Source organism: Taudactylus pleione, unplaced genomic scaffold, assembly GCF_031769625.1.
Source record: "Taudactylus pleione unplaced genomic scaffold, aTauple2 ptg001337l, whole genome shotgun sequence".
Lineage (NCBI taxonomy): Eukaryota > Metazoa > Chordata > Amphibia > Anura > Myobatrachidae > Taudactylus > Taudactylus pleione.
In genome coordinates this window covers 72,797-87,500 of record NW_028285737.1, presented here as the reverse complement: position 1 = coordinate 87,500, position 14,704 = coordinate 72,797, and the positions used below count along the sequence as shown (strand labels likewise).

General features: G+C 42.1%; 2 protein-coding genes across 3 annotated transcripts in view; one reads left to right on the top strand and one right to left on the bottom strand.

Annotated features, from left to right (window-relative positions):
* The window catches only part of LOC148443058 (uncharacterized), a 16,050-nt gene extending 12,962 nt beyond the window's left edge, over nt 1-3,088 (bottom strand). For both annotated transcript variants that reach the window (XM_088463297.1, XM_088463296.1), the window contains exon 1: nt 2,979-3,088. The gene's annotated coding sequence lies outside the window, so the exon portion shown is untranslated. The remainder of the gene's footprint in view (nt 1-2,978) is intronic.
* LOC148443057 (uncharacterized) overlaps nt 1-14,704 on the top strand; it is a 95,600-nt gene that overhangs the window by 63,417 nt on the left and 17,479 nt on the right. The window contains exons 7-11 of the mRNA XM_088463268.1: nt 4,177-4,407; nt 5,135-5,213; nt 5,351-5,448; nt 5,603-5,951; nt 9,347-9,811. Of these exons, the coding sequence (XP_088319394.1) occupies nt 4,177-4,407; nt 5,135-5,213; nt 5,351-5,448; nt 5,603-5,951; nt 9,347-9,811 (1,222 nt within the window). The remainder of the gene's footprint in view (nt 1-4,176; nt 4,408-5,134; nt 5,214-5,350; nt 5,449-5,602; nt 5,952-9,346; nt 9,812-14,704) is intronic.

The window sequence follows — 14,704 nt, the reverse complement described above, 5'->3', positions numbered from 1 at the left end:
GTATATATAGGAGGTAATTATAGTAGTAGTGTAGGTATATATAGGAGGTAATTATAGTAGTAGTGTAGGTATATGTAGGAGGTAATTATAGTAGTAGTGTAGGTATATATAGGAGGTAATTATAGTAGTGGTGTAGGTATATATAGGAGGTAATTATAGTAGTGGTGTAGGTGTATATATAGAAGGTAATTATAGTAGTAGTGTAGGTATATATAGGAGGTAATTATAGTAGTAGTGTAGGTATATGTAGGAGGTAATTATAGTAGTAGTGTAGGTATATATAGGAGGTAATTATAGTAGTGGTGTAGGTATATGTAGGAGGTAATTATAGTAGTAGTGTAGGTATATATAGAAGGTAATTATAGTAGTAGTGTAGGTATATATAGGAGGTAATTATAGTAGTAGTGTAGGTATATATAGGAGGTAATTATAGTAGTAGTGTAGGTATATATAGGAGGTAATTATAGTAGTAGTGTAGGTATATATAGGAGGTAATTATAGTAGTAGTGTAGGTATATATAGGAGGTAATTATAGTAGTAGTGTAGGTATATGTAGGAGGTAATTATAGTAGTAGTGTAGGTATATGTAGGAGGTAATTATAGTAGTAGTGTAGGTATATATAGGAGGTAATTATAGTAGTGGTGTAGGTATATATAGGAGGTAATTATAGTAGTAGTGTTGGTATATATAGGAGGTAATTATAGTAGTAGTGTAGGTGTATATATAGAAGGTAATTATAGTAGTAGTGTAGGTATATGTAGGAGGTAATTATAGTAGTAGTGTAGGTATATATAGGAGGTAATTATAGTAGTGGTATAGGTATATATAGGAGGTAATTATAGTAGTAGTGTAGGTATATATAGGAGGTAATTATAGTAGTGGTGTAGGTATATATAGGAGGTAATTATAGTAGTAGTGTAGATATATATAGGAGGTAATTATAGTAGTAGTGTAGGTATATATAGGAGGTAATTATAGTAGTAGTGTAGGTATATATAGGAGGTAATTATAGTAGTGGTGTAGGTATATATAGGAGGTAATTATAGTAGTAGTATAGGTATATATAGGAGGTAATTATAGTAGTGGTGTAGGTATATATAGGAGGTAATTATAGTAGTGGTGTAGGTATATATAGGAGGTAATTATAGTAGTAGTATAGGTATATATAGGAGGTAATTATAGTAGTAGTGTAGGTATATATAGGAGGTAATTATAGTAGTGGTGTAGGTATATATAGGAGGTAATTATAGTAGTAGTGTAGATATATATAGGAGGTAATTATAGTAGTAGTGTAGGTATATATAGGAGGTAATTATAGTAGTAGTGTAGGTATATATAGGAGGTAATTATAGTAGTGTAGGTACTGTATATATAGGAGGTAATTATAGTAGTAGTGTAGGTATATATAGGAGGTAATTATAGTAGTAGTGTAGGTATATATAGGAGGTAATTATAGTAGTAGTGTAGATATATATAGGAGGTAATTATAGTAGTAATGTAGGTATATATAGGAGGTAATTATAGTAGTAATGTAGGTATATATAGGAGGTAATTATAGTAGTAGTGTAGATATATATAGGAGGTAATTATAGTAGTAGTGTAGATATATATAGGAGGTAACTTATTTAGAGATGGTTGGTAATGCACTTAGAGTTTTCAAGACTTTTCAGGCATGCGCAGTAGCAAAACATCATTTAACTTTGTCCAACTCCTGAATCCGCCCGAATAGTTGTAGTATATAGGTATCTCTCCTACCACCAACAGAGAGCTGTATCTCCTTTGTATGGCGTAACATATTTCCCAGCATATAGAAACTAGGGATGCTTTGACTGATTGCCGGCCTTCCAATATTAAAACATATGATGGTTACTAGCCATTGCATCACAACCATCGCCTAATAAACATATAGTCGTATAACCATTGACGTTCATAATACTGTGCGCATGTGCTGAATCAGCCAGAGCTTCGCTCATAAGCTGAGCTGGGGACACCACTTCCGGGTGCCCGCAGCTTATCTGAAACAGTACATGCCATCGGACGGGCATCGGAATCAGGCCACCATCCCAAACACTCTTTATGAAGGAAAAAGCACTTTCATCGGACCGGAAAACTTCAGTGACTGTTATAACCATTATTTTCCAACCCCCATTCCTGATAGAAACGTTATGGACTAAGGATGGACATCGAATTTCGATAGTCTAACACCACCAATGTTTTTCTTGTGATGGCAGTGTTTTCCCCGCTCCATGGCACGTTCCCAACGGCAGCCGCCATGGAAGGAAGTGGAAGCGGTGGCCAGCCGATGTTGAAATACTGCTGAATTCACCTGTTCAACATTGTGAGCGGCCACAGGTCATGAACCATCGCATTGTTCTTTCCGTCTAATTCATAAGCTATCGATGGTGGAAACCCAGCTATCATTTGATGGTTGCTGCTAGATCCTATATGGAGAAAGGACATCTGTGACGTATCAACCACGTGACCGCTGCAGGAGGGCTGGACCGCTCCTGTGTTACCATCCACGATGGCATAGAGGGGGAATAAATATTTGTGGCGAGCGTAGCGATCCACCGTTCCCGAAGCGGGGCGAGCCCGTGAGGGGACACTTTTGACCCCCCTTTCTCATCCTTGCCCCTTCCCCAGTCATCGCGGGTCACGTAGGTGTGACGTCACAGGTCCTCTGCAGCCCTCTATTCTAGACCTATGATGTCAGGCATCCCATGTCCATCCCTAATGCAGGCACCATTGTGGAGGCCACGTTAGGATCAGGAGGTACCTAATTATATATATATATCTATGTATACATACATACACACACACACATATATATATACATACATATATATATATATATATATATATAATAATGCACAGGGAGAGCTGGGTGATGGATATATACTGTGGGGGTCACACGACTTCCTAGCCCACCCCTCACTATACCCTATGCCTTATTACCATTGCCCCTGTAGCCACTCACCCGCAGTCACAGGTTAGGGAGGAGGAGGTCACACACCCGTCGGCCTATAGTGCAAGATGCAGCAGCAGCCGCCGCGGTCACCTGGTAACGTCACATGACCTGGTCACCGATGAGAATCTACCAACAGGCCTGTAGAAGGCACTCGACTTCCGGTTTATGCGTTTCAATTTACTTCCGGTCTGTGCGTTCCACCTGCTCTTCCCCCTCCCTATGGGACAACAACGGCCGCGCTTAGTTAAGTTCCGGGTGTCCTGTGTGTACAGGGGGGACTTGAGGCGCAGGGAGAGGCGGCAGCAGGTAATTATACAGGGAGGGCAGCCTGTGGTGTCGCAGTATACAGGGGAGTAGCAGCCTGTGATGTTCTACTATACAGGAGGAGCAGCCTGTGGTGTTTTACTTATAGGAGGAGCAGCCTGTGGTGTCCTGTTATTATTAAACAGGTGGAGCAGCTTGTGGTATCCTGTTGCTATTAATATTATACAGGGGGAGTAGCCTGTGTTGTCCTGTTATTATTATACAGGGGGAGCAGCCTGTGGTGTCCTGTTATTATTATACAGGGGGAGCAACCTGTGGTGTCCTGTTTTTATTACTAAACGGGGACCAGCCTGTGGTGTCCTGTTATTATTATTATTATTATACAGGGGGAGCAGCCTGTGGTGTCCTGTTATTATTATTATTATACAGGGGGAGCAGCCTGTTGTGTCCTGTTATTACTATTATTATACAGGGGGAGCAGCCTGTGGTGCCTTGTTATTATTATTATACAGGGGTAGCAGCCTGTGGTGCCGTTATTATTGTACAGGAGGAGCAGTCTGTGGTGTCTTGTTGTTATTATTATACAGGGGGAGCAGCCTGTGGTGTTATTATTATTATTCTTATTATACAGGAAGAGCAGATTTTACTGTTGTTGTTGTTATATAAGGGGAGAAGCCTGTGTTGTCCTGTTATCATTTTTATTCAGGTGCAACAACTGGTGGTGTCTTGATATTTTTATTAATGTTATCGTTAGTAGTATTATACAGGGGGAGCATTCTGTAGTATATTATTATTATACAAGGGGAGCAGTCTGTGGTGTCCTGCCGCTTTCCGCTAAAAATATGACGGCCTCAGTCTTCTCATCAGCACAGCTGTAACCGAGAATAAGGGTTGGCTTTAAATAATAAACCTATCTTGTTTACTTTGCACAAACATCTCCTAAATAGGTGGGATACATTTTATTGATGTCTCCCCAAATACAGAGGATTACACAGTAGTGAAGACATTCGGTGAGTGTGAGACACCCAGCAGCCGTCCCCGTGTGTCAGGAGGACTGAGCAGGACCCAGAACCCCATCACGGTGCCTCCACCTCACTCACTGATACATGAGAGACACATTGACCAGAAGATCCTGGAACTCATCAACAAGATCATTCAGCTGCTGACTGGAGAGGTGACTGCTGGGAATGGGACATTATACAGTAACACTAGGGGATGTGTCTGGGTGATGACTGGAGAGGTGACTGCTGGGAATGGGACATTATACAGTAACACCAGGGGAGGTGTCTGGGTGATAATTGAAGAGGTGACTGCTGGGAATGGGACATTATACAGTAACACCAGGGGAGGTGTCTGGGTGATGACTGGAGAGGTGACTGCTGGGAATGGGACGTTATACAGTAACACCAGGGGATGTGTCTGGGTGATGACTGGAGAGGTGATGCTGGGAATGGGACATTATACAGTAACACCAGGGGATGTGTCTGGGTGATGACTGGAGAGGTGACTGCTGGGAATGGGACATTATACAGTAACACCAGGGGATGTGTCTGGGTGATGACTGGAGAGGTGACTGCTGGGAATGGGACATTATACAGTAACACCAGGGGATGTGTCTGGGTGATGACTGGAGAGGTGACTGCTGGGAATGGGACATTATACAGTAACACCAGGGGATGTGTCTGGGTGATGACTGGAGAGGTGACTGCTGGGAATGGGACATTATACAGTAACACCAGGGGATGTGTCTGGGTGATGACTGGAGAGGTGACTGCTGGGAATGGGACATTATACAGTAACACCAGGGGATGTGTCTGGGTGATGACTGGAGAATCATTGTGTGTGTCAGGTGTCAGGTTCCTATAAGGTGCCAGGATGTCACCGTCTATGTCTCCATGCAGGAGGGGGAGTATATAGAGGAACACAGGGGTCTGTACAAGGACGTGATGATAGAGAATCACCGGCCCCTCATATCACTGGGTAAGAGGAGACTGTCATTCATTGTACAGGGGAGAGCTGGTATGAGGGACCCTATATATATATATATATATATATATATATATAATCACCTGATAATCACATATACAATGTACTCAGTCACTGTGTGTCTCCTACAGGTGGACCCAGTAACAGAAATACTCCAGAGAGATGTCCTCGTCCTCTTTACTCCCAGGAATATACACAGGAGAGTCATCGGATCCCACAGGAGCATCAGGTAGATGGGAATTTGGATCTCCGCAATATACTATAGTGACTGTCAGTATATGGTTTATAGAGAATCTATGTGTGTTTTATACACTGATGTTATAGGGTTTAATCTCTGTTCATGAAGTTAGACATTTTTAATTATGTTTTTTGGGGTTATTTAGTGTGAAGGACTGACCAATATTAAGGTAGAACCTATGCTGGTAGAAGAAGAGACATATGTGACTGATAATAAGGCAGAACATACAGAGGGAGAAGAAAAGACGTATGTGACTGATATGAAGGCAGAAGATACAGAGGGAGAAGAAGAGACGTATGTGACTGATATGAAGGCAGAAGATACAGAGGGAGAAGAAGAGACGTATGTGACTGATATGAAGGCAGAAGATACAGGTGCAGAAGAAGAGACGTATGTGATTGATATAAAGACAGAAGATATAGAGGGAGAAGAAGAGACGTATGTGAGGGGTGATCAGTGGAAGGAAGAGGAAATCCCTAAAGATATCCGCACAAGTGAGTAACAAACATATTTCTGAAAAGAGTCACATATTCTCCTTGCTCAATCACTACAGCAATCTATTACCTTACACCGTTCTATGTCAATACAAAGTAATGAGGGAAATGTATATACCCAGTGTGGGAGTCAGAAGCCATCAGCCCCTATTATACTCCTGCTTTCCCCCTCACATCATGTCACTGTGTGTTACCAGCCCAGAGAACTGACCAGTCTCTTCCCCACACACTCTGGTGTATCTCATACATCAGGAGCCATCAGCCCCTATTATACTCCTGCTCTCCCCCCTCACATCATGTCACTGTGTTACCAGCCCAGAGATCTGACCAGTCTCCTCCCCACACTCTCTGGTGTATCTCATACATCAGGAGCCATCAGCCCCTATTATACTCCTGCTCTCCCCCTCACATCATGTCACTGTGTGTTACCAGCCCAGAGATCTGACCAGTCTCCTCCCCACACTCTCTGGTGTATTTCATACATCAGTACGAGGGACGTCACTATAGTGATTCAATCACTGATCAGTGGGTTGAGACCCTATGTGACATTACCTCTGATTTTCCCTTTCTCCTGGCGTTAAGTAACTTCTTTCACTACTTACAGAGACAGAACAATATTAGGGTCTTGTTTTGAGCATCTCTATCCCCCTGTAAAACCAAACAACCACAAAGACTGAGAATGCCTGATCCTTTTGCTTGCTTAAGATTGGGAGGTATAATAACTTGAACCATGTTATATGGATGTTCTCCTACTGCAACAGAAGAGATGAAGGCCATGTGGCTGGAGGGGCAGAGGAACTCATTGAGTTTTCACATTGCTGTTATCATTCACTTTTTCCACCATACTATAATGCAATGAAAATCACTTGTCTTCTAAATAGAAATGGTCAAGTCCAACGATGGTACCTACCACTGGGGGGTTCCCATCTTACCTACTGGCCTGGAGAGTTGGTACCAGTTATTCTGAAACCAACAGCGGGAACCTCCCAATAGCTGCTTTGTACTTCTTCCCAATTTTATAGTATGGATGACATTGCAACCTGGCGCCATTACCACCTTAGCAGCGCTTGTAATTTGATTTCCTTTCTTGGTGCAAACCTTCCGCCACCTAGTGGGTGACAGCTGATGGTATTTCACAGAAAGGGTGGATGGAATTTTCGACCCATATAGATCAGAACGTCTTTATCCATTACCATCGGTATATCCCAGAAAAAGTTGTGATCCCAATTTATCATGAACTTTTTGGTTGTTACTTGAACTCACGAGTTCATGATGCAAAAGAGAGCTTTTTTTTTTTTTTGAGATAGGCCTCAGTCCGGTGACGCCTGTTCCGCACAATTTAGGCACTAATAAGTACTAATGTATAAATGCAATGGGTTAAGTGACCCACAAACCGCCTCCGGCACACCCTTTCTGGAGAAGGATTGATAACATCGTTACACCTTTAGTTTTGAAGAAATAAGATGATGGAGTCAGCGCTAGCTGGATTCTCGTGCGGCCATTTTTGTTTATGGTCTTTCTCTGTTACCTTCTGGCCAAGAGCTCGGCTTACTGACACATAAAAACCCGGAGACTTCAATGTCTACTTCGGAAGTGTCATAGTGTTCCTTAGTTCGATATGGGGCAGGGCTCTGGACCGTAAAAATAACACTCTCGTGCATGCGGGACACTGCGTCCCGCGAATGGGGATGGCTCCCGGCAGGCTGTTTGAACAGGGCCTAGACAAGAAATACCCTGGCATCCTGCTGTGATCCTGTGTTAATTATAATAAATGATGATCCAGCTGCCAAACTGTAGCAAAAAGTGAAGATTTCCAATCTCCACACAAGAACAACCAGACAAAAGTTTATGCAGTGGCGCATAGAGCATCATCTAATGCAGATAGACAATGGTAACCTCATCAATGGCTTATTAAAAAATGAATAAAAAAATAAACTATAAGCTCCCGGGAGTAAAAATATGTAAATGAAATAACAAAATTAACACAAATCGGAGCAAATAGTGCACTTATAATCTATTTATAAAAAGAACAACCTTATAGCTTGACGCAATGTCTCATAGAGAAGGTTTCCATTCCAATAATAAGCACAGCATGAAGCTACAGACTAAATTAATAACATGAAATCCAGTCCTCCTTATAAATCAAATGGTGTAACCGGTAATGGGTAGATGGAATAGAAATTCCACTTAATCAGTGTCCGCATAGTGGTTTAGTTCATATACAGCTGGAGATATTTGTAGGAAAAATACGTTCGTAATACTCGCTGATCATGTCTTCCGTATTGAGCTCCGGTTAAGTACCCAGCGTAAACTCCAATGATATATTGCGGTCGGTGATAGCGTGAACCGGGCTAGCGTGGTAGGAGGACAGGGGGAACAAAGTGCAAAAAGTTGCTCCGGTATATATCAGCTGTTATCCCCCGTGATTATGGCTGATCCTTGGTAAAGGTCTCCGTGTGGCTGTAATGAGAAGTCTCCGGCGTGGCGATAATCGCCGGACCGCTCAGAGCTGGAGGCGGTTCTCTCCGTATAGCTGTAATGAAGAGTCTCAATGCAGGAGGCAACCTCAATACTGTACAGTGTTCGTGAATGGAAAAGAGAAACACCTGTGGACTTCAATGCGTTTCTCCGTATCAAATGGCTTTTCAACTGTAGGAAATCATTATGACAAGAGCACCCATTCCTTCATAAACATTTTACAGCACTCCTGATCGATCATACATGTACATTCCTCACCTTTCCTGCTGCTCCGATCCTGCAGGCTTCACGCTGTCCCCAGAAAACTCCATAATTCTATTATACAGACGCTGTAAATACTTTGTGCTGCTGCATTAACAGCTTTTCTTTCAATACATGTCATGGAGATTACGCATCTTTCCTGCAATCCCAGAGGCAGCAGTGTGTCTCCCATATGTATTCACTTTTAACTGGATGCATAGACTGTGGGTGGGTGTCTTAAGGCAAATGTCAGCTTTATTTTAGCCGCACATTGTTTTGATGTCCACAAACCCCCCCAGTGCCAGCATCGCAAATGATGACAATGGTGTAAACACTGCTATCAATATTGTGCAGTTTAACATATCTGGCATGGGGTAGGCAACATCCGACGCTCCAGCTGCTGTAGAAATACACATCCCAGCATGTTCTCTCACCATTTTAGCATGTTTTAACAGGAAAACTGTGGCAGGGTTTGCTGGGATGTGTAGTTCCACAGCAGCTGAAGTGACAAACATTGCCTATCCACGTGTCAGTCACTTAGTAATAAATTGTACCTTGAACATCTTGAAATCACCTATTTAATGGAATATTTGGGGACCTTTCTCCATAGTCTTTGTTGGAAAAGAAATCTTGATTGGGGAAACATTAACATCTCTGTATATTTATTGTATTGTCAGCAGATGGACGCAGCAGAAGGAATAACTCAGAGCAATACCAGCATTTATCACCAGTTGGTGAAAGAGAAGATAACGAGATTACACAAGATTCTCCAGCAAACAATTCTGTTATTCAAAATGTACATCCAGTATTTCACAGTACAGATATATCGACTGATCCCGCTTATCAGAAAGAAGGTTCTCCAGATAGTTCAGATATTGGCACATATATTACAGGGCAAAGAGTAGATAAAACATTTCCCTCTTCTAAAGATGTCAAATGCCCAAAGCTTATTAGCGATCAGTCAGCTAAGACAGCGGAGAAGCCATTTTCGTGCTCTGAGTGTGGGAAATATTTCAGAGACAAATCAGCTCTTGTTACACATCAGAGAAGTCACACAAGTAAGAAACCATATCCATGTTCTGAGTGCGGGAAATGCTTCACACGGGAATCAGCTCTTGTTCCACATGAGAGACTTCACACGGGTGAGAAGCCGTTTTCATGTTCTGAATGTGGCAAATGTTTCACACAGAAATCCGTTCTTATTTCGCATCAAACACTACACACAGGTGAGAAGCCATTTTCATGTTCTGAATGCGAGAAATGCTTTACACGGAAATCAACTCTTGTTATACATCAGAGAATTCACACGGGTGAGAAGCCATTTTCATGTACCGAGTGTGGGAAATGTTTTATATATAAATCGCATTTTGTTAAACATCAGAGAATTCATGCAGGTGAGAAACCGTTTTCATGTTCTGATTGTGGGAAATGTTTCACAGATAGATCAGATCTTGTGAGACATCGGAGAACTCACACAGGTGAGAAACCATTTCCATGCTCTGAGTGTGGGCAATGTTTTTCTCAGAAATCAGATCTTGTTGCACATCAGAGAAGCCACACCGGTGAGAAACCGTATCAATGCACTGAGTGTGGAAAATGTTTCACACATAAATCAGATTTTCTTAGGCATCAGAGAATCCACAAAGGTGAGAAACCATTTGAGTGTTCTGATTGTGGCAAAAGCTTTGCACGAAAAACCACTCTTGTTAGACATCAGAAAATTCACACCGCAGGAACGTAAATTCCATGAACTGATAGATGAAGCGGTGTTGCAGAAATATTCTAAATATTTTAAAAGCGGGGATGTTTTGCACAGAAATCAAGTCTTGCTGCACACCAGATTAGGTGGAAGACCATGGAGGCTGTACTCAACTGCAGTATGTCATGAATTGATCACCTTTACTAGACATCAGTTTAGAGGCGTTTGCTTAGATTCGGATCCATTGATTTGTCATGCAAACAAATAAAATAATTTGTACCCAAGTGAGTTACATCAGTGTGCTTGTATGTATAACTAACGGATAGATAGGATACGCGTTAGACGTATGTTTTGGTCCTCAGTACAAAATTGGCATTACCCAATTTTTTTCACAATCTAATTTTTGTATTGAAATTTCTTTTTGACGTAGTAAATCGGACATATTTAAAAATCCTGCTAAACATTTATCTTACTCATAAAAGCAGACATTCTTCCATTTCCAAATAAGCCAATTAATGTAAATGTGTATTATTTTCAAAGCAAATTCAGAGTACCCTGTAAATGATACAATTTTCACTATGTATTATACTATTAAATGTTTCACATTTTCTCCCTTATATTAGTTGTAAAGCTGTTTTTTTTAATGGGTGTTGTATAGAAGACCGACAGTGTAAGGTTGACAGTCAATAGGTCGACACCATATGGTCAACATGGACAAAAGGTCAACAGGTTCAAATGGTTGACACAAAAATGGTCAACACTTTTTTTTGTAATTTAACACTAATCCTAACTCTCCCCCAAGTGCCTAACCCTAACCATCCCCGTAGTGCCTAACCCTAACCGTCCCTTTGCGGCAACCTAGCCCTCCCCTAGTGCCTAACCTAAAAAATGTTGGAAGACCATAAATAAATGTGTCAACCTTTTAACCCTGTTGACCTTTTGTACCTGTTGACCATCTGGTTTTGACCTATTTTTACATTGTCTATCCGGATACCATTTTTAATAACAGAAGATACTATTTATTAGCTATATTTTACAGTATGAAGAGAATATAAAAGCCTGAATAGCACAGAGGGGATCTAGCAGGATATAGCACATGATGCCAGAGGGCATATGCCCACCAATAAAGTAGGCTAAAGGTGGAACCTCCAAAGTAATAAGGAATGGATACTTGAGTGAATTTGTTGGATATTATGTGGTTGTGAACAGCAAATGAACCGTTCTGCGGTGGATGCTGAGGCTTGTTTAATAAGAGCAGGAAAAGTCTCACACGGCATCCCACACCACATGACGGCATAAACCATGAGGCAGTAGGTGTGTCCAATGGAAGAAACCCACCACATTAGCTCAGGGCTTCCTTCCACAATGTATGTATAGGAGGATGGTGACCCATGCAGTCATAAAGGAAAAGAAGGATATTTATATTTCCCCCCTACATAATAAAGAGATCAGGAGCAAAAGTAATTCCTCATTTACGATCCCATGGACATTGTTAACAAGTTACATATATATTACCATTCCCCGTACAATCTAACCCCCCCTCCCTCCGGCACTTACTCTGATAGAGTTGAATAATACGTAATCTGAATGCAACCCCCACCCACATTGACCCCAGAGAGTGTTTCTCTTATTAATGAGGACATCCCCCTCAAAGAAACCCAAGATGCTATTAAGTCATTGAAGGCAACTTCAGCTCCTGGCCCGGACAGAGTCTCCGCCCATTACTACAAGAAAGTTCCTGATACCCTGGCTCCTAAACTCACTACCTTATTGCAGGCTCCTTGAGGGGGACCTTAGACCCTGCAACCGCCCACACTAGCATAGTGGTTATTCCTGAGCTTGGAAGAGACCCCGTTTATTGCACTAACTAGAAACCTATTTCACTGTTGAATGTGGATCTTAAAATATTTGTGAACATCCTGGCAAACAGTTAAATGTTCTTTTCCCATCTTTGGTTCATCCCGGTCAATATGGATTTGTTCCAGTTCTCAGGCCTCTGATAATATTAGACGTACAACTGATTTGATACATACCATAAATACTCACAAGACTCCCTCTTGTGTTAGCCTTAGATGCCGAGATGGCACTTGCCGGGATTTCTTGTCCCTTCATACACCCTATTGCTCACCGCCAGCCTCAGTCTGCGCTAATTAGTCAGCCGCACGCATTCAATGTCTGAAAACGACTATGGCGCATGCATTACCCTGAGGGTACGCACAAAGGTGCTGGTGTGATCAAGATGGACTGCATCAGAAATATGGCGGAAAACTGATGGGCATTAGTGGCTGGGAGGTGGCTAGTGGTGCATGCAGATTGGGCCGCTCAGTGGACGTGTTATGGGAGTGTCAGTGCAAGCAGCTGCAGTCCCTGACACACAGCCGCAGCCATAGGAGGGCGTGGTCAGGCAGGGACCCTGCATCTGCCATGGGGCTGGTGCGACGAATGATGGTGTATAAGAACTCACTAATCGGCATTACAGCGTGCACGGGCGCTAAAAGTGGGGATCTCAGTCCTTGCACATTCAGCTACACGGATGTACACAAGGGAAGGAGTTTATTGGGCATTTGCATAAACTTGCAGGCAGGGGACCGCCCGTACATGCCGCGGTGTGTACTTCTGTGTGCGACTTACAATCAGGTCCTATATTAATAAAACTATACTGCTATAAATTCTACAATTCTATATATCTTTAAGTAATAACTATATCACTGCATCTCGGATACATTTCCGTTTTGTTTCCAATTGTGTTGCATCAATTAACGGAAAATAATAGTTTGTGTGATTTACAGGTTGTACGTTCTAATCCACGGGTTGGGTAGGGGATGCCGGCGGTTACAATATCGACAGCGGTATCCCGACCCAACTAAGTACCATAACATTCACCCCCCCCCCCCCCCGCAATCTAACCCTCCCCCTAGTGTCTAACCCTAATACTTATCGGCGGCATGCCGACCGCCAGGATACTAACTACATCCCTAATCCACAAATCCAGGGATATTACTGTGATCTGTGAATGTGTAGTTTGACCACACCCCCTTGCAGTCTTTTAAGCTACTGATTGCCATCTGGTTACCATGACGATAATATTATTTAATGAGCCTATTTGAAAAAAAACTAAACAAATTTTTTTTTAAGGTTATTGCCTATGCTCACTTTGAGCATTTGTGTAATACCTCCTACATCTCTCCCCCTCCTCCTCCCATCTCTCTTCCCCCTCTCCGCACATTTTATTTCCCCCTCAAACCCCTTCACTCTCTTCCCATCTCTGTCTCTCTCACCCTGTTTTCTAGTCTCTCTTTTCCCATATTTTCACTTAATGCTGTAAGATAACCTTCTTCTGTGGCGGTATTAGCAGATGCCTACAAGTTGGTAGATGCTGAGTGATGGGAGGAATGAGGATAGTCCACACGTCGATTTCAAAACCGGAGTAGGTTTTATTGGAGATAACGGGCTGCACAGGATAAAAGACAAACAGCAGTCAATATAAGGAATAAGTCTCTCTTGGGCAAATAACTGTACAGCCATACAGAACTGTGAGGCTGACAGACATTTTATAGAGCCAGGTAAACAAGTCTTGCACCTGGAGTCTAATCAGTCTAACCTTTAAATCCACAAAAATTATGCCAAAACTTAGCGCTAGGTTTTTACACTTATTGTAAGAAAAAAGTATTTTTTTTTGTGATTGCATATTCAATTTAAAATATCCTCCTTCATTTTTCATGGACAGGAGTACCTCCCTCCTTTTATTCTTTAAGCAGTGTGTTGTTTTTAACATGAAAAACAAGACAGCGTACCCAGGAAATGAAAGGTCTGATATTTGAGTTCTGCAATCTCTTGCACTGCTGCCCGGGATAGCAGTGCTGTTGTCGCTGCTCAAGTTCTGACCTTCACTCTTGGTGCCTCAGAATCCTTCTGCATAAAGCACATTTTGGTGTCAGTGTCCTAGCTGCATCAACGCGTTTCGGAGACGCACTCAACCTTTATGAGATCTTCATATATACAAGTGTCATCACATTAATCAGCATAGCCTCCTGGTGCATTCTAGATGCATTGCGACTTAGATGTATTTTCTGAAAAAAATAAAAAACGTTGATGCTAGCAGAGTTGCACGGGACATGACGGCACGCTCACGCCAAGCACATTGCACTATATGGCATATTGAGGATAGATGTAGGAGGACAAATTTGTATCAACAGATAGATGTGTCTGGGCATCAGGCAGCCAGTGAGAGCTGAGAGGGGATCCCTCCAGCTCTCACTGTGCTTTTGCTAGACATTTTATTAGAATTCTATTATAGATTAGTAAAATGTGTTTAATTCAAGTAGCGTATCTATAA